Source organism: Hermetia illucens, chromosome 1 (genome assembly GCF_905115235.1).
Source record: "Hermetia illucens chromosome 1, iHerIll2.2.curated.20191125, whole genome shotgun sequence".
NCBI lineage: Eukaryota > Metazoa > Arthropoda > Insecta > Diptera > Stratiomyidae > Hermetia > Hermetia illucens.
This window is the reverse complement of record NC_051849.1, coordinates 148,539,495-148,558,260: the sequence shown is the minus strand read 5'-3', so window position 1 is coordinate 148,558,260 and position 18,766 is coordinate 148,539,495. Positions and strand designations below refer to the sequence as shown.

The 18,766-nt window shown below is 42.9% G+C and overlaps 1 protein-coding gene across 1 annotated transcript; it reads left to right on the top strand.

Annotated features, from left to right (window-relative positions):
• The first annotated feature begins 4,895 nt into the window (after window positions 1-4,895).
• On the top strand, window positions 4,896-13,705 carry LOC119661115 (PI-stichotoxin-She2a-like). Its single transcript, XM_038070311.1, has 2 exons — window positions 4,896-5,048; window positions 13,421-13,705. The coding sequence occupies exons 1-2, from the start codon at window positions 4,976-4,978 to the stop codon at window positions 13,585-13,587; spliced, it is 240 nt and encodes a 79-aa protein (XP_037926239.1). The 5' UTR covers window positions 4,896-4,975; the 3' UTR covers window positions 13,588-13,705.
• The last annotated feature ends 5,061 nt before the right edge of the window (window positions 13,706-18,766 follow it).

The following is an 18,766-nucleotide window of genomic DNA, read 5'->3' as shown; positions in this document are numbered from 1 at the left end:
AAGGTATAATATATATAATAAGGCACTAAATTGGACATAAATGGAATGACACACTGCGGAAGGTGGCAGTCGGAAAACAACGTGATGTCATTTGCAATTCACATAAAAGTCCGTTTAAAGGCGACATGATATTGGAAGATGTCACCACATGCACGAGCAGACAGGTTCACTTTAGGGGCATACGCCAAATAGTGTGGTTAGCGAAGTTCCATACCCGGACAGAAGAAAACTGTTCATCTCCGAAAATGACCGAGAAAACAGTCTGTTTTTGAGAAAAAACGTGCTATTAAAATCTTTAAATTTGGTATTCAGCTCTATGGTCTGGCAAAAGTAAAATCAGGCTTTTGTAGGCAAACCAACGCGGAGCTTACAACTTACGACATACGTGGGACTCTCAAGCATTATCATAAACAGGTCTGCCTCGTTTTCTTTTTCTACCATAGATATTGCCCTTATAGACTCTCCAGGCTGGATCATCCTGATCCTGATCCATACGGATTAAGTGAACCGCCCACCGTAACCTATTGAGCCGGATTTTATCCACAACCGGACGGTCATGGTATCGCTCATAGATTTCGTCGTTATGTAGGCTACGGAATCGTCCATCCTCATGTAGGAGCGGAACAGTTTTTGTAAGCTGAAATAGGCTCTATTGGCTGCCAACAACCGTGCGTGGATTTCATCATCGTAGCTGTTATCGATTGTGATTTTCGACCCTAGATAAGAGAAATTATTAACGGTCTCAAAGTTGTACTCTACTATCTTTATTCTTCCAGTTTGACCAGTGCGGTTTGATGTTGTCGGTTGGTTGGCTTTTGATGCTGACGTAGCCATCATATACTTTGTCTTGCCTTCATTGATGTGCAGCCCAAGATCTCACGCCGATTACCGCCTACCCGATCTGGATGAAGGCAGTTTGTACGTCTCGGGTCGTTCTTCTCATCATGTCGATATCATAACAGTTTTTACATCGTTTGCTGCAGAGAGAAAACCTGATCTGTTGCTGATTTGCCTGGAGTGAAACTTTATTGATATGGACCAATGATATTCTGTACGTATGGGGCTATCAAGCCTAGCAAGATAGAGGAGAATATTATATAGATGGTACTCAGGAACGTGATACCTGTATAATTGCTGCACTGTGTGATATCTCCCTATTTATGTATGAGACGGATTGATGCCAGCCGTCAGGCATTTATTCGCTGTCCCACACCTTGAGCACAAGTTGATGAACCACTAGGTCTAATTGATCGCCTCTATATTTAACCAATTCGGCTGTAATTCCATCGGCTCCTGGCGACTTATAATTTTTAAGCCGATGAATTTCACGGACTGTTTCTTCTGTACTTGGTGGTGGCAGTATTTGTCCGTCTTCTTCAGGTAGTGTGACCTCCAACTCGCTGATATTCTGGTTGTTCAGTAGTTCATCAAAGTACTCAACCCCGCTCCAATATGCCCATTCTGTCGGAAATCAGATTTTCCTTTCTGTCTCGGCAGGATGAACATCGAAGTGTATAAGGCTTCATCCTGCTGACTTGTTGGTAAAACTTTCATGCCGGTGCGGTTGCTGCCTGTACTTTTCAAGTTCACGGACCTGTTGGTTCTCCCAGGCTTCCTTTTTCCGTCTATGAAATCGTTTTTCCGCTCGAAGGAGTTCGTGATAAGTCTCTGCGCGTGCCCGCGTCCCTTGAGAATGCAACCTTACTCGGTATGTGGCATTCTTCCGTTCCATTACTAGCTTAGATTCATCGTCAAACCAGCTGTTCCGACTCTTTTTGCGGCTGGGGCCAAGTATGTTTGTGGCCGTATCAATGATAACTTTCTTCATGTGATTGTGAAGGCCATTTGTTGATTCTTCATCTCCAAGATGCGGCATCCATTTCCCACTTATAGGTGTTGCAGAGGGCTATGTTGTGAATGGCTTCAGTGTTATCTCTCACTTGAATGTCAGAGGGGATTCTGGATGGTGTTGTTATTCGAGCTCGGAGCACCATGCCAACGAAATAGTGATTCAAGTCTATATTAGCCCCTCTATATGTTCTGACATTCATCAAGGCTGAGAGGTGGCAGCGTTCGGTCAACACGTGGTCAATTTGGTTGAAAGTAGTCCTCTCTGGAGAGACCGCTTTCCGCGCAAACCAGGTACTTCCAACAACCATTTCCTGTGACACTGCTAATTGAATAATCCGCAGTCCGTTATCATTTGTATTTTGATGTAAGCAATGGGAGCCAACGTATCGCCTGAATAAGGGCTCCGTCCCTACTTGGCTTTTAAAATCCCCAAGTATGATTTTGATATCATATCTGGGGCAGGCTTTGAGGGTTCGTTCTACTGCCTCGTAGAAGGTATCCTTCTCCGACTCTCCAGTTTTCTCTGTAGGGGCGTAAACGTTTATAAGGCTTTTATTTCTAAATTTACTTCGCAAGCGCAAAGTGCATAGTCGTTCGCTTATATATGTTTTCAAAACCAATAACAGTAGATTGCATTTTTTGGCTGACTAAGAAACCTACTCCAAACACCTGGTTTAGTGGATGGCCGCTGTCTTGTAACGCTGTTACATCAGCCCTATATTGGAACAGGGTATCGGCTAGCTGCTCAGCAGCTTCATCTCTGGACAGGGAGCGTACGTTCCATGAGAAAATGTGCAAATTCTTATTTCTTGGTCCTTGCCGGGCTCGTCGTTGTATTATCCGTCCAGCCCCAGGCTCCTTCCGTGGCTTCGTAACTTCGGTTTTCCATGTAGGGTTGTCAGCCCTACTCAACCCCCAGCCTGGAGGACCAGTTGGTACAATTTGCCCCGTTTTTAGGCCGGGAGACTCGCCTTTATCCTTCTCCGTCTTCAGCTTTTCGTTAAGAAAGAGCTCCCAGCGGTCGCCACGTGGAAGTGGAGGTAGGGTTTGGTAGTAGAGTTGTTGGTGTTGGTTCCGCAGGCGTTTCCCAAGTTTTATGCTCTATCGTGGGTATCAATCCACGTTTCGCCCTGGCACTTATACTACCCTTTGACCACCGCAGTTGACACTCACAAAAGTTAAATATACGGTTTCGGCCACCACAGGAAACTCTGAAAAGTGAACTTTTTCGTTAGCTTTTCTAAGTTCTTTTTCAATTTCATTTTATGCCGATTGTTAGGGTTAGGATGTTCGCAAGAAGTAATAAAGCTTCAGTACAATCGCTTTTAACTGTTATGAAATATGGGCATTCATTTCTTTTACAAATTTATGCTAATGAAAATTCGAATGACGCTTGAATTTTAGAAACAAGCCTTGGTTTTTAAAATTCAAGCGCCATGTTAAAGCCAACGGTTACATTATTTGTTCACTCTCGAATATGCACCGCGTCCGCGGTGGGAGTTATGCGGAAAACGGTGCCCAGGAGATCTGCGGAGAAAATTATACGGGCGTCCGTACTATCCCTTTTTCATTGGAACACCTATTCCGGCGTCTTGATATCATATAGATAATAGTGATTTTTTTTCTGGCTTTTCTGCTGGGTAATTTCTGAGAATGGCCCCTTTATTTAAGTGACCCCTTTATGACCCTCTTACTTCCCCGTTTCGCAATCGGCTTCAAAACTGCAAACTCATTCCGAAAGTACTAATACTACATTTCATTTAATATCTCACATGGCTATATTCGGTGAAAAAAAATTACACAGCCCCCTTACATGTATGGGATCCCTTAAAATCAACGTAACATGATGTAATTCACTGCATGCGTGCGGAGGCACAGTAGCCGCTTTTCCACGAAATTTCAAGTCAATAGGTGTAACAATTTCTGAGGAATGTGCATGTGACAGATAGACAGACAGTAAACCGATTTTAATAAGGTTCTGTTTTCAGCAAAACCTTTAAAGAGTGGTGTTCTCATATAAACTGAAAGTAAGCGGAATCACGTGATAATCTATGATACTAATGTTAAAATCACCATTCATATTTCATTACTTCTCACGGTAGACTACTTACTCTCTGCCCAGTTGCTCCGCCAATCGCGTGGATGCCAACCTGCTACGAACAGGTAGGCGATCCACTCAGGTGCTATGAGACTGAGAGAGGGCTATTGTCGATATTGTACTTTACAGAGCAAATTAGGTGTATAAACAGTTCCTGAAGAAATTTTTATCTACATACGTATAAGTGATCATAGCGATTTTTCGATTTGTCGTATACTTAGGGTTACTCACATAAGAAAACACAGAATTGTTCATACTTGAAGGGTCCAGTTTTCCATTTTCTTAATTGTTAAACTTTTAAAATTCCGAAAGCGCTCGACATACAGTTGTACTCAATACGGTATTATTTTCACATCTGTTGGCCTATGGCGCTGCAATGGGGGTGACGTTCGAAAAGGATGTGGCAGCCTAACAAAAGAAACAGTTTAAATGCGGTCAGCGGAGACACCACAGACTGGAAACTTTTTTATGGAAGTAGTATATCGGTCACGTGAAGTGTCAAATGAAGCTGACTGCAGTTTCGACACCGGTAAAGACTAAGTAGACCTTTAAACTAAAAATCTACAAAATCAGCTGTAAATGGAATATACTTATTATGTTCGTTAAACAGTTTCTGAATGTACAATTAACATTAAAAAGTAGGTCACATTTCTTCAATTTGTTATTGTTCTTAATGTCCTAATATCACATTGTTTTTCTAAGCGTATCCATAGAGTCTGCCATATTTTAATCGCCTATGAATGTGTTTGAAGGAATCAACAAATGATAATTTCGGTCTCCAGCAATCATAGGTCGTAACATTTTAAAAACATGTTGACCTTCCAGTATCAAAACCCTTCTCTTGAAATAATTTTTTTTTTAATTTCAAGGTTACCTTATCAGTAATTACATATTATATATATAGTATAAGACAATTATATGCGCATATGTACAGATATTAAATTCACGACAAATGCTAATCTGCTCTTTAGTTTCAGTTGAAGTGACCACTTGAATAGATACGTCGATACGCAAATTAACATCAAAATGAAAGCATTTCTACTGATATTAGTGCTGATAACTGTAATCGCTGCAGCATTTTCGGAAAACGTTAATCGAGGCAAGTTTTTAAGTATGGTGAAAGTAAAGTGAATTTATTACCGTCTAGAGCTAACTAAATAATAAAAGTGCTCGCAGCTCTACATTCTTATAGTTTTAAGTTAAGAAGACTAAACACAGAAGGAGCAAATCAAATCACGGAATGTCATTGCGTATTCGCGGGGTAGGGACGAGGTAACTAACTGGTCCGTGGTACTTATGATTCATGGGTTAGTGTGTCGATGGTGCCTAGATGGCTTTCTAGCCTGTATTTCCGCATCCAATGTCACAAGCCAGAAACAACTGTACTCGCACACCAATGCACTGCAATGCAGCGCACAATATACCAGAGTTAACGCGCTAACCCACGTACCGAATGATTTTTTGTCACCACATAATTTCAAGCAACGCACTGCGAAACAAATCTCCTGTGTGTAGTCTTTTTGCTGTAATTGCAATGATTTCAAGGCGCTGAGTCTCACCCATTTCTTAATTTTATCAATGTCAGCAGTTCTTCAAATATAGGACAAAAAGTCATACATAAATCGGTTCGTTGCAGCACGATGACTCTAAAATATGATGAAGTGTCCCTTTCACCTTTCAAATTGCTTATCATATTTGATTTCAAGCCAACTGATTTTTTATAAACGACGTTTTTGTGTTTTTTTTTTGAGGGACTAACAAGACGCCAAATCCTACAACTAAGCTTAAAATGTCTTCCTCGCCAATGTAATAAAATACATTGTTTGAAAAATATAGTTACGGCTTCTTTACATGATGTTTCGGTTTTGTTTTCCTTCAATTTTCTATAAAGTTCAATATTTTAAATTGGCTCACACTAGGCTATTGCAATGAGAGCAGCTCATAGACTCATTCGATTAAATCTATGGGAAAAAAACGGATGTGGGAGGCACAGAGCATTGAAAGAGTTACTGGGTGGGCTGAATCCAGTTCTTACAATGCCTTACGATTCTCGTGTCTCCATACATCTGTTTGGTAGAAGATATGAAGTTACCCTGAAGCGTAGAGCAGACTGGGAAGACCCAGAGGAATGTGTGGCGGGATATACGGGAGTCTTCTACACCGATGGCTCAAAAACAGAAGAGGGTTCTGGAGCCGGAATCTACCTCTCGCATAAAAAGAGAAGTGGGCTTTTCCTTTGGGACAATATGCAACGGTTTTTCAAGCCGAAGTTTATGCGATCCTAAGGGTGGCAAACTGGGTGATTGACGAGCGGTTGAAGGGCAGGCGCATCACAATCTGCAGTGACAGTCAAGCTGCATTGAGGGCATTGAGCAATCCTTTGATCACCTCGAAAATCGTTCAGGAATGCAGAAACCGTTTGAACTCTATGTCTAGATTCAATACGGTAGAACTACTCTGGGTACCTGGTCACTGTGGCATAGAGGGAAATGAAATCTCGGACGCTTTAGCGAAAGAGTGGTCAATCTCCTCTATGCCGGGACCGGAGCCAGCAATTGGAGTATCAGTAGCATTGGCTAAGTCTGTTTTCAAAAACTGGGAACAAGCTTCCCATAATGACAGGTGGCAGAGCCTAAATGCTGCTCGGCACAGCAAACTTTTCCTGCCAGAACCGAACATACGTACCGCAAAGTTTATCCTGTCGAAAAGCAGGAGGACTTGCAGGTGCATTGTGGGCATTCTGACAGGCTATGCCATGGGCATATGTTCAGAATAGGAATTACCGAAGATGATACGTGTCCCTCCTGTAATGAGGAAGCGGAATCCACGGAGCATTTCCTTTGTGAATGCCCCGCCTATGGACACATCAGGCATGTTCTCCAATTGCGACGGGTAGCATCACATCCTTTAAATTCTGCGAAACAACTTTATATTACATTTGCATGCAAGCTTTTGTGCTCGAGTCCTAGATTAGAGTTCTTGTTGAGAAACGCGTTGCAGCGTTTTTGTTTAGATTTGTGGCCTCCACATGGATTGTCTATCCAGGTGCTTGCCAAGGTACTTTAGCTGTTTCTATTGAGTGATCATTAAACTATTGATTGAACTATTAACGTACTTTCATCGTTCTAAGGTGAAAGTGACGCAACATAGCGTCTTACGCCACTGATGGTAATGGAATTACCATGCCGTCTATTGTCTTTGTCAGCTGGCCTGCACAAGAAACTAGGCGGCAGGGTTTAAAGGTTTAAAACAAGTCGGAATACCTGAAACTGGACGTTTGGGTATGGAAATTTTGTCTTCTTGTGTGCGAAACTTTCTATATACGTTTTTCCACTTCCACACTCTAGGCTGGAGGTTGGGTAGGGGCTAACAACCCTATACGGAAATAGAACAGGAGCCTCGGACAGGATGGACTTAAAAACGATGAACCCGGCAACGAAAACGGAATAAAAATTTGCGCATTTCTTAATGGAACGTGCGCTCTCTGTACCGAATGCTGCCAATATCCTGCCCCAATATAAGGTGTCCGGATGGCTCAAGTGGTTAGAGCGCTGGGCTTTCGTAGCGGAAGGTCGCGGTTCAAATCTCGCTGGGGGCAGAGGAATTTGTTATCGTGATTGGATGTCGGACACCAGTCGACTCAGCTGTGAATGAGTACCTGAGTCAAATCAGGGTAATAATCTCGGGCGAGCGCAATGCTGACCACATTGCCTCCCACAGTGTACTGTGGTGTACCGTTACGGTCTTGAATGAAGTGCTCTAACACACTTCAAGGCCTTGATCCAATATGGATTGTTGCGCCAACGATTATTATTATTAATATAAGGTCGATGTAACAGCGCTGCTAGAGATGCACTGCACAGGGGCAAATTTAGAAATATAAGCCTTATAAACGTTCACGCTACTACAGAGGAGACTGACTGCAGAGTCGGAGAAGACACCTTCTACGAGGCAATTGACAGGACCCTCGAAGCATGTCCCAAGTATGATATCTTTCTTGGAGATTTCAACAGTCAAGTAGGGGCGGAGCCCGTATTCCAGTGAAACGTCGGGTCCCATGGCTTACATAGGGATACTAAGGATTACGGGCTGCGGATTATTCAGTTAACAGTATCGCACGAAACGGTGGTTAGAACTAACTGGTTTGCGCGGAAGGCGTGCGTCCCTCCAGAAAGGACCACTTTCAACCAAATTGACTACGTGCTGATTGATCGCCGCCACCTATCAGCCTTCATGAATGTCAGAGCCTATAGGGGGCCAATATAGACTATCTCGTTAGCATAGTACGCCAAGTTCAAATTACGACACCATATATCATACAATCCCCTCTGACAATCAGGTGAGAGTGAATACCGATGCCATTCACAACACAGCCCTCCGTAACACCCATAGGGGGAAATGGATACCGCAATAACAGCAGCTAACAGATGTCCTGGAGATAAAGCATCAACAAATGATCTCCACAACCACCTGAAGAACGTTATCATTGATACGGCCACAAAAATACTTGACCCCAGCCACAAGAAAAGTCGGAACGGTTATTTCGACATCCACAACACAACCGTCCACGTCACCTATAACAGGGAAATGGATGCCGCAATAACCGCAGTCAACAGAGGACCTGGAGATGAAACATCAACAAATGATCTTCACAATCACCTGAAGAACATTATCATTAGTACGGCCACAAACATACTTGGCCCCAGCCGCAAAAGGAGTCGGAACGGCTGGTTTGACGATGAATGTAAGCTAGCAACGGAACGAAAGAATGCTGCATACCAAGTAATGCTGCATCCTCAAAGAACGCACGCACACGTGGAGACCTACCAAGAACTCCGTCGAGCAGAGAAGCGACTTCACAGACGGAAAAAGGAAGCCTGAGGTGACCAACAGATCTGTGAACTTCAATAATACAGGAAGCAACCGCATCAGGCTTGGAAGTTTTACCAACAAATCAGCACAAGGAATCCTTATACACATATTGGAGCGATTGGTTCAGTATTTTGATGAACTGCTTAACAACCAAAATATAGGCGACTTGGCGGTCTCGCCGCCTGAAGGCGATGGACAAATACTGTCACCACCAAGCATAGAAGAAACAGTCCTTGCAATCCACCGGCTGACAAATCATAAGTCTCCAAGCCGTGATGGAATTACTGCCAAACTGGTTAAATATGAAGGTGACCAACTTCAAGAAGCGGTTCATCAACTGATGCTCAAAGTAAGGGACAGCAAATCAATGCTTGACGACTGGCACATATATAAAAAGGGGAATATGACGCAGTGTAGCAGTTATAGAGGTATCACGTTGCTGAGTATCATTTAGATCAGATTTTCTCTCTGCAGCAAGCGATGGAAAAACTGTTGGAATATGGACAACAGTTGCAACGTCCATTCATCGACTTTAAAGCCGCCTATGATAGCATAGCCAGGATAAAACTATACACGGGCATGAGAGTATTCGGTATTCCGATGAAATTGATAAAACTGACTAGGCTGACCCTGACCAATGTGCGAGGCCACATAAAAGCAGCAGGATCACTCTCAAGACCATTCGACATCAACAACGGTCTACGACAAGAGGATGCCCTATCATGAGTCCTTTTCAACCTGGCCATCGAGAAGGTGATTCACGCTAGAAACGCAAACACGAGAGGCGCAATCCTTTTCACCTCTTCCACCCAACTACTGGCCTACGCTGACGATATTGACATTATGGGAAGAACAACCCGAGGTGTACGGTCTACCTGCATCCAGATCGAACAAGCGGCATTAGCGCGAGATCTCGGGCCGCACATTAATGAAGGCAAGATAAAGTACATGGTGGCAACGTCGGTGCCAAAAACCAAAGAATGAACAACATCAAATTGCACTGGTTAATCGAAAGCAATAAAGATAGGAGACTGCAACTTTGAGACCGTTTGAAAATTTTCCCTATCTAGGGTCTATCTAGGTTGTTTCGATCGAAACTTCTAACCATACGGTCAAAGCTCTTTCCGTACAAGACTATGATCTTACCAGTCCTTATATATTTCTCGGGAACCTGGGTTCTTAGCAAGAAAAATTGCCAACTCTTTTCCGCGTTCGAGAGAACAATCCTCCGAAGAGTTTTTAGTCCGCTACATGAGGATGCCCGATTCCGTAGCCTACGTACCCACGAAATCAATGAGCGATGCCGCGACCGTCTAGTTGTGGATAAAATCCGGCTCAATAGGTTACGGTGGGTGGTTCACTTAATCCATATGAATGAGAACGATCCATTGATATGGATCTATAAGTCTACAAAGGCAATATCTATCGTAGAAAAAGAATACGAGGCAGACCCTGCCTGAAATGGAGCGATGGCGAAGGTCAGGACACCAAACAGCTTTTAGGGATATCGAATTAGTGGACCTCGGCGCAAAACCGGGATGTCTGGAGTTTCTTACTAAGGCAGGCCTAGAGAGGATATCGGTTGTTGCGCCGTTGATGATGATGACGCTATTATCAACTTTATTTGAGCGGATAATGGGTGTATTTTGAAACCTAGATTTTGGGTAGATACAGCGCCGTGCTTTTTTTTCAGATTTTTCAGTTGGATAAGTTCTGAGAACGAGACTTATTTCACTTTTTGGGGCACTCATTTTGAGTCCTTATTTCATGACGATAGCTTCCGCAATTTCAGAGTAAATCGCGTGTAACAGATGGACATTCAGACAGATAGATGGACAGACAGATATTGAAGCAATTTTGATAAGGTTTTTCTTCACACAAAACCTTAAAAATATGCTCAACTATTACGTTTGGCGAGAAATCCCGCCGAAGAGTAACTTTCTAGCTATATAAAGATGGTTAATATTAGCCATGATCACCACTTGATAGCTACACATTCCTTCATTTGCATACCCATTGTGGTAGTAAGCACTAAGACAAATTATTCAAGGACCTTGATCATCATCATCATCAAAAGCGCAACAACCGGTATCCGGTCTAGGCCTGACTTAATAAAGAACTCCCAATATCCCGGTTTGTCCTGACCTACGTCATCACTTCATCTCAGGTAGGGTCTGTCTCGTCTTCTTTTTCTACCATAGATATTGCCCTTATAGACTTTCCGGGCTGGATCATCCACATCCATACGGATTAAGTGACCCGCGCACCGTAATCCATTGAGCCGGATTTTATCCACAATTCATGGAAGGGGGAAGGGATGTTATTCGAAAATTAGTGCTTCTTAAAAAGGGTTCAATAACAGACGTACGAGGCTCTTAATAGTGGATCAAAGTCACCGATTCCGTGTTCACTGTTTGATTATTTTACCAGAATGTCAAGGTTTTAAGAACTAAGCGAGGGGCCTCCAATTTATCCGCGCTGGCTAAGCAATATTAGCGAAGGGTACCCCGTTTTGCACTGCGACAAAAAGTTCCCCGTTAATAATCTTAACACCAATGTCAAACCCTAGTCGCGATGGGTCTTCACACCTTTTCCTCGTTAACCGTGAACAACACATCTTCCTTCCTCTATGTATAATCTTCAATAAAATTCTCTAAGGATGCCACTCATCTGTAGAAAAAAGCCGTTTTATCACTATCCTCGAAAGCGGAGAACTTACAATAGCTGAGCGCTTCAGTAATTCTCCTGATATACCGCACTTTGGTCACCTTATAGTGAAAGAACAGCATGGTTTCCTGAAATATCGGTCTATTGCTTCAAACCTTCTGGAATTTACCACCTTCATTGCTAAATGCGGAGTTTTTCTCATGGTTACTGACACCGCTCCTACTCTCCTTCGGCTGGCGTTCCTCAAACCTTCACACTTAATCGCCTATTCTTGCTATTTTTAAGGTTTTGTGTAAAACAAACAAAAACAAAGCAAAAAAAATCGGTTTACTGTCTGTCTGTCTTTCTTTGCGTTTGAAGGTAGAAAGGTTCAAAACCACTGGCTCCCACAATCCGGTTATGTGAGACTTTTGCCATTAAAACCACTCCTTCTCCTTCGATTACCTCGTGGGACTGCTATTTCGGTATTACGTCGGGGGCGAATCACTCCTCCGGAAAATAGATTCACTTCGTCCTAATTGCCGACGATACAATACTTGCCGATGGCATATGATGGGTCATAGAGATGTCGACCCTCTTTCGACAAGATGCCGATGGGGACCATCCCAATTATGTATAATTGAGCTTCTGGTTTCATAAAATGTGAAACCGCCCAGAAGCATGACACCTTGGACTGGGCGAGAAAGTTCGTGGTGACAAGTCTCGAAATTCTGCAAAACCAGACGTTGAGTTATCATAATGTAATTCTGCACTATTTCTAGCATTCTATTAGATAACGCAAATCTATATCTAAGAAAAGAATTCTAATTAATTCTGATTAGACTTCCAAACGAACCACACGAAATATAAAAGCTTCATTACGGACACTTGACTTTTTTTGTCTCCGACTATCACTCAAACCATTTCTTGCCTTGACTGATGTTGTCCGGTAGGCACACGGCGTTTACAATGCACCCAGTCGATATGGGGCTCAGACTTTTCTTCTGTTTGCTTCTAGTTTCAATGCCGATGCCCAGACTGGAGTTGCATAAAGCCAAATGCAGCTGACAACTCTTGAGATAAGGAGCCAAGCCTTTGCCTAGTACCACCTACATTCGGTAAAATTCTTGCGAACAATGGTGCAACCCTGGAAACCTTTGTTGCTAATTTCTCAAGATGGACCTTAAATTTCAGTCGGTGGTCAACCATGACTCCTTGGTATTTAAACGTTGGTTGTAAATGGATGATATGTTCGCCAATTCTGATCTTTTTCGACGTTTTCTTCGTTCGCTTGGTGATCAAAACTACGTCGATTTTATGTACTGTGAGCGTTTGACCAGCAGCTTCCAGCCAAGATCTTGTTCCAGCAATTTCCTCGTTTGTGAGGACCACGATTTCCTCAATATCTTGTACGACGATAGTCACTCCGATTCGTCTGCGAAACCAATGATTGTCACTCCTTTGGGCAGCTGCAATTTTAAAATTCCGTCATACATTATTATCTACAGGAGAGGACTCTTTTCCACGGCCATCCGGAGTTTAGTAACTCTTCCTTTCTTATTTGAAAAGGATTTTAAAGGCTTTTGTGGCACTGTAACGACCCCAAAAATGTTATACAAATTAAGAAAAGTAGATGTAACTAGGGATCTAGAAGAAGATATGATGCGTGATCTAAGCTATGTGGACTACTCGACCGTGGTACGTAAGAGTACCCAAAACTTTTTGCATCAATTTTTCCAAATGAGTTCCGCATTATTTTGGCTATTATTTTATGTTGTTGAAGTAAATCGTTGCACTGTACACAAATTTCACGAATACCATCCAATCATCGGTAAGAGATTCAAAATTATTTTTGCTGTGCCAATGGTGGTTATGTTGCTTCACATTACGTATTTATTAATCATACCGACAAGAAATCATATGAATATGTTTTTGTTTAATATGTTTTTACAGAAATGTGCAATCTACCGGAACGAGCTGGACGCTGCATGGCTTACATGCCCAGATTTCGATATAAACCAGACACGAACGAGTGCATCCAGTTCATCTATGGCGGTTGTGGTGGGAATGGCAATAACTTTTTCACGAAAGAATCATGTGAAGAAGTATGTAAAGTTTAAAAACTTCTTCATAATTAGTCCACCATGCCTTGCTCAGCGTTAGAGAAGTGTAAAAGGTAGCTCTATATTATCCTGGATGAAATGGAAGTTAAATAAAATTTTCCAAATACCATAAATATTTGAGTCTCTTTTATTGAATGCATCCTGTAGATGTTTTTACTTCCAAACCTAATTCCATATTAGATGAGCACCGGTTCATAGCCGAGATGTTGTACATTTTAGGAAAGTGATTGGATCTCGAATAGCTTACAATTAGCAGGGTCACACGAAATGGTTGTTGGAAGTACCTGGTTTGCGCGGAAAGTGGTCCACAAACATACCTGGGCCTCTCCAGATGGGACCACTTTCAACCGAATTGACCACGTGTTGATCGAACGCCGCCATATAGACTCGGATCACTATCTCGTTGGCATGGTGATCCGAGCTCGAACAACAATACCACCTAGAATCCCCGCTGACAATCAGGTGAGAATTAACACTGAAGCCATCCACAACACAGTCCTCCACGTCACCAATAACAGGGAAATGGATGCCGCAATAACCGCAGTCAACAGAGGACCTGGAGATGAAGCATCAACAAATGAACTTCACAATCACCTGAAGAACGTTATCATGGATACGGCCACAAACATACTTGGCCCCAGCCGCAAAAAGAGTCGGAACGGCTGGTTTGACGATGAATGTAAGCTAGCAATGGAACGGAAGAATGCTGCGTACAGAGTAATATTGCATTCTCAAAGAACGCGAACATGCGTAGAGACTTATCACGAACTCCGTCGAGCGGAGAAGTGACTTCACAGACGGAAAAAGGAAGCCTGGGAGAACCAACAAGTTTGTGAACTAGAAAAGTAAAGGGAGCAACCGCACCAGGCGCGGAAATTTTACCAACAAGTCAACAGGATGAAGCCTTATACACCCCGATGCTCATCCTGCCGAGACAAAGAGGGGAATCTGATTTCCGACAGAATGGGCATATTGGAGCGATGGGTTGAGTACTTTGATGAGCTACTGAACAACCAGAACATCGGCGAGTTGGAGGTCCGCCAACTGAAGACGACGGACAAATACTGCCACCACCAAGTATAGGAGAAACAGTCCGTGCAATTCATCGGCTTAAAAATCATAAGTCGGCAGGAGCCGATGGAATTACAGCCGAATTGGTTAAATATGGAGGCGAACAGTTACCCCAAGTGGGTCATCAACTTGTGCTCAAGTTATGGGACAGCGAATCAATGCCTGACGATTGGCAACGAGGCATTATCTGTTTCATACATAAAAAGGGAGATATCACACAGTGCAGCAATTATAGAGGTATCACGTTGCTGAGTACCATCTATAAGATATTCTCCACTATCTTGCTAGGCCGGATAGCCGGATACGCTCAGAACATCCTTGGCCCATACCAAAGAGGCTTCACTCCAGGCAAATCAGCAACAGATTAGATTTTCTGTCTGCGGCAAACGATGGAAAAACTGTTGGAATATGGACAATAGTTGTACAATCTATTCATCGACTTTAAAGCCGCCAATGGTAGCGTAGCCAGGGTAAAACTGTACACGGCCATGAGAGAATTCGGTATTCCGACGAAACTAATAAGACTGACTAAGCTGACCCTGACCAATGTGCGAGGCCAGATAAAAGCAGCAGGATCACTCTCAAGACCATTCGACATCAACAACGGTATACGACAAGTTGATGCCCCATCATGCGTCCTCTTTAACCTGGCCCTCGAGAAAGTGATCCGTGATGCTGATGCAAATGCAAGAGGTGCGATCCTCTTTAAGTCCACCCAACTACTGGCCTATGCTGACAATATCGACATCATGGGGAGAACTGCCCGAGACGTACAAACTGCCTTCATCCAGATGGAACAACGGCAATCGGCGCGAGATCTTGGGCTGCACATGAATGAAGGCAAGACAAAATATATGGTGGTAACGTCAGCACCGAAAACAAACCAACCAACAACATCAAACCGCACTGGTCAAACAGGAAGAATAAGAATAGGAGAATACAACTTTGAGACCGTTGACAATTTCTCCTATCTAGGGTCGAAAATCACAACCGATAACAGCTACGATGATGAAATCCGCGCACGGTTGTTATCAACCAACAGAGCCTATTTCATCTTACAAAAACTATTCCGCTCGAAACGTCTCACCATAGGGTCAAAGCTCTTACTGTACAAGACGATGATCTTACCAGTCCTCATGTATTCCTCGGAAACTTGGGTTCTTAGCAAGAAAAATTGCGAACTCTTGGCCGCGTTCGAGAGAAGAATCCTCCGAAGAATTTTTGCCCCCCTACATGAGGATTGACGATTCTGTAGCCTACACAATGACGAAATCTATGACCGTCCGGTTGTGGATAAAATCCGGCTCAATAGGTTACGATGGGCGGGTCACTTAATCCGTATGGATGAGGATGATCCCACTCAGAAAGTTTATAAGGGCAATATCTATGGTAGAAAAAGAAGACGAGGGAGACCCTGCTTAAGATGGAGCGATGGCGTAGGTTAGGACGACAGCTTTTAGGGATATCGAATTGGTGGCCTCGGCGCAAAACTGAGGTGTCTGGAGTTCCTTATTAAGGCAGGCCTAGACCGGATACCGGTTGTTACGCCGTTGATGATGATGATGATGATTGGATCTCAAAATTGGCAACTTACACCCGGAAGTTTGTACTTCAATTGCTCCACCTTTCAGGCAGCCTTTCTGGACGAAACTTTTTCAAAACAAAACCTGGAATGCCCACTTTTAAAGAAAATAGGCTGCGTCTAATTTTTTCCCCGTAGCCCTGTGCCACCCTCCACCGAAGCTATTTTTCCCAGATTACCTGACGCTGGGATATATTGCAATGTCAATAATTGTTTTTTTAAGTAACTTACAGGGATGTGCTATTGAAGAGAATAGGCTGCCTCTGGTTCTTCCCAGAACAGAGTGCCCAAGTGTTCAACCGAAATGATTATGTGCTGATTGTACGCCACCACCTCTCAGCCTTGATGAATGTATATAGGATCAATATCTCGTTGGCGTAGTGCTCGGAACTCGAATTACAATACCACCTACAATCCCCTCTGACAATCAGGTGAGAGTGAATACTGAAACCATTCACAACAGAGTCCTCCGTAACACCTATAAGAGGGAAATGGATGCCGCAGTAACCACAGTAACCTAATTGATTGAATATGGTGGTGACCAATTGCACCAAGTAGTTAATCAACTGATGCTCAAAGTGTGCGACAACGAATGAATGTCTGACGATTGGCCTCAAGGCATTATCTGTCTCATACATAAAAAGGGGCAAAGAGTGTCAATTAATAGCATCACTATAACGACCCACTAACAGACATGGGTCGCCGCGAGCTATTTATTAGGTTGTTGCATATGAAATGGCCGTTTTGGCAATCGAGCGAAGTTAGTTGCGATTTTGGTGTATCAAACCATCACGCGTTGGCGCTGTTGGTGTTGAATATTGAAGTATAAATGCTCCTACATTTAATCAAGGAGTCATTTCAGTTTTGACCATCGTTGGGATAAGAGGGAATAGAAAGGAAAAAAAGTTTGGAAAAGAGCCAATAACGTATACTTTTTCTGTATGAGTTCAAACTCGGTCATAAAGCGGCGGAGGCGACCAAAAACATTAACAGCCCATTTGGAGCTGATACGGTAAACGAACGAACCGCACGGCGGTGGTTCGAAAAATTCCGGCCAGGCGACGTAAACCTTCAAAGTGAGCCACGTGGACATCCAGGACCATCGATTGACAACGACGAGCTGCGTTTGCTAGTCGAATCGGACGCACGTCAGTCTGTGAGGGACATTGCAAAGAAACTGGGCGTACACTATTCGACAGTTCCCCGGCACTTGCAATAACTTGGAAAGGTGAAAAAGCTCGACAAATGGGTTCCGCATGTCCTTACGAAACAAAACATGGCGCTTGGAAATTTGCAGTTCTCTACTCACCCGGAACAGAACCGATCCCTTTTGGCACAGAATAGTGACATGTGATGAAAAGTGGATATTATACGACAACCGTCGCCAATCAGCACAATGGCTAGATGCTGATGAGCCACCGAAGCATATGCCGAAACCGGGCCTCCATCCGAAGAAGGCAATGGTGACTGTTTGGAAGTCTACAGCTGGAGTTATTCACTATTCTTTTTTGGCACCTATAGAAACGATAAATGCACAGAAATACTGTGCTCAACTCGAGGAAATGCACCAAAAATTGAGTATTCAACGGCCCAGATTGGTCAACAGAGATGGTGTGATACTCCTTCACGACAATGCACGACCTCATGTTTCCCGAACAACGGTTCAAAAGTTGAACGATTTGCAGTATGAGACTCTGCCTCATCCACCATATTCACCGGACCTCCGGATCATTTTTTGGCGGTAGAACAATTTAGGAACGAAGAGGCTGTCAAAATTGCCTTCGACGAATTTATCAACACCCGACAGTTGGACTTCTACGAAACTGGCATAAATAGTCTTGAATCTCGTTGGGAGAGTTTTGAATCGACTGGCATCTATTTTGATTAAATGAATAAATTCGTGTAAGCTTTACAGTCATATCAAATTTTAGTACAAAAACGGCCATTTCATTTGCATCAACCTAATATCTCAGGGTGCCACCCAAAAACTTGCTTGAGAACTTGGTTGCTGATATAGAGCATATATCGGTAAAGAATGTGGAAATCCTACAAAAAATTGGGTCGAAAGGAGCGCCATACACTAGTCAAGTATAAAATGAAACTACATAAATGAGTTTTTAATAACAATGGGCAGTAAGTAGAACTCCGAACTGTATTTATTGTGTTTGTAAAACCGTCCTTGGATGTACCGCATTGGCCCCCAATTAAAATTACATCTCTGCAGTTCGTTATTCTTCTTGATATTCTAAGTATCAACGAGATTTTCTGAGAGTATGTTTGTCTAAAATATGCAACATTTTAGTCACATATAAATATGTTTGAAGCTTAGAAATCAACAAGTGATAATTCAGCTCTCCAGCAATCAAAGTTCGTGACCTTTTAACAATTTTTTCACCTTCCAGTATAAAAACTCCCACCATGAAATGATTATTTTTTTTTAATTTCAAAGTATCAGCAAATACAATATATATTTAAGGCAATTATACATACACATTTGTAGATGCCGATGCTACATACTTTATA

Coding starts and splice junctions, on each gene's coding strand:
- LOC119661115 (XM_038070311.1), top strand. CDS start 4,976: ATGAAAGCATTTCTACTGATATTAGTGCTGATAACTGTAATCGCTGCA. Junction 5,049..13,420: donor TTCGGAAAACGTTAATCGAG/GCAAGTTTTTAA, acceptor ATGTTTTTACAG/AAATGTGCAATCTACCGGAA.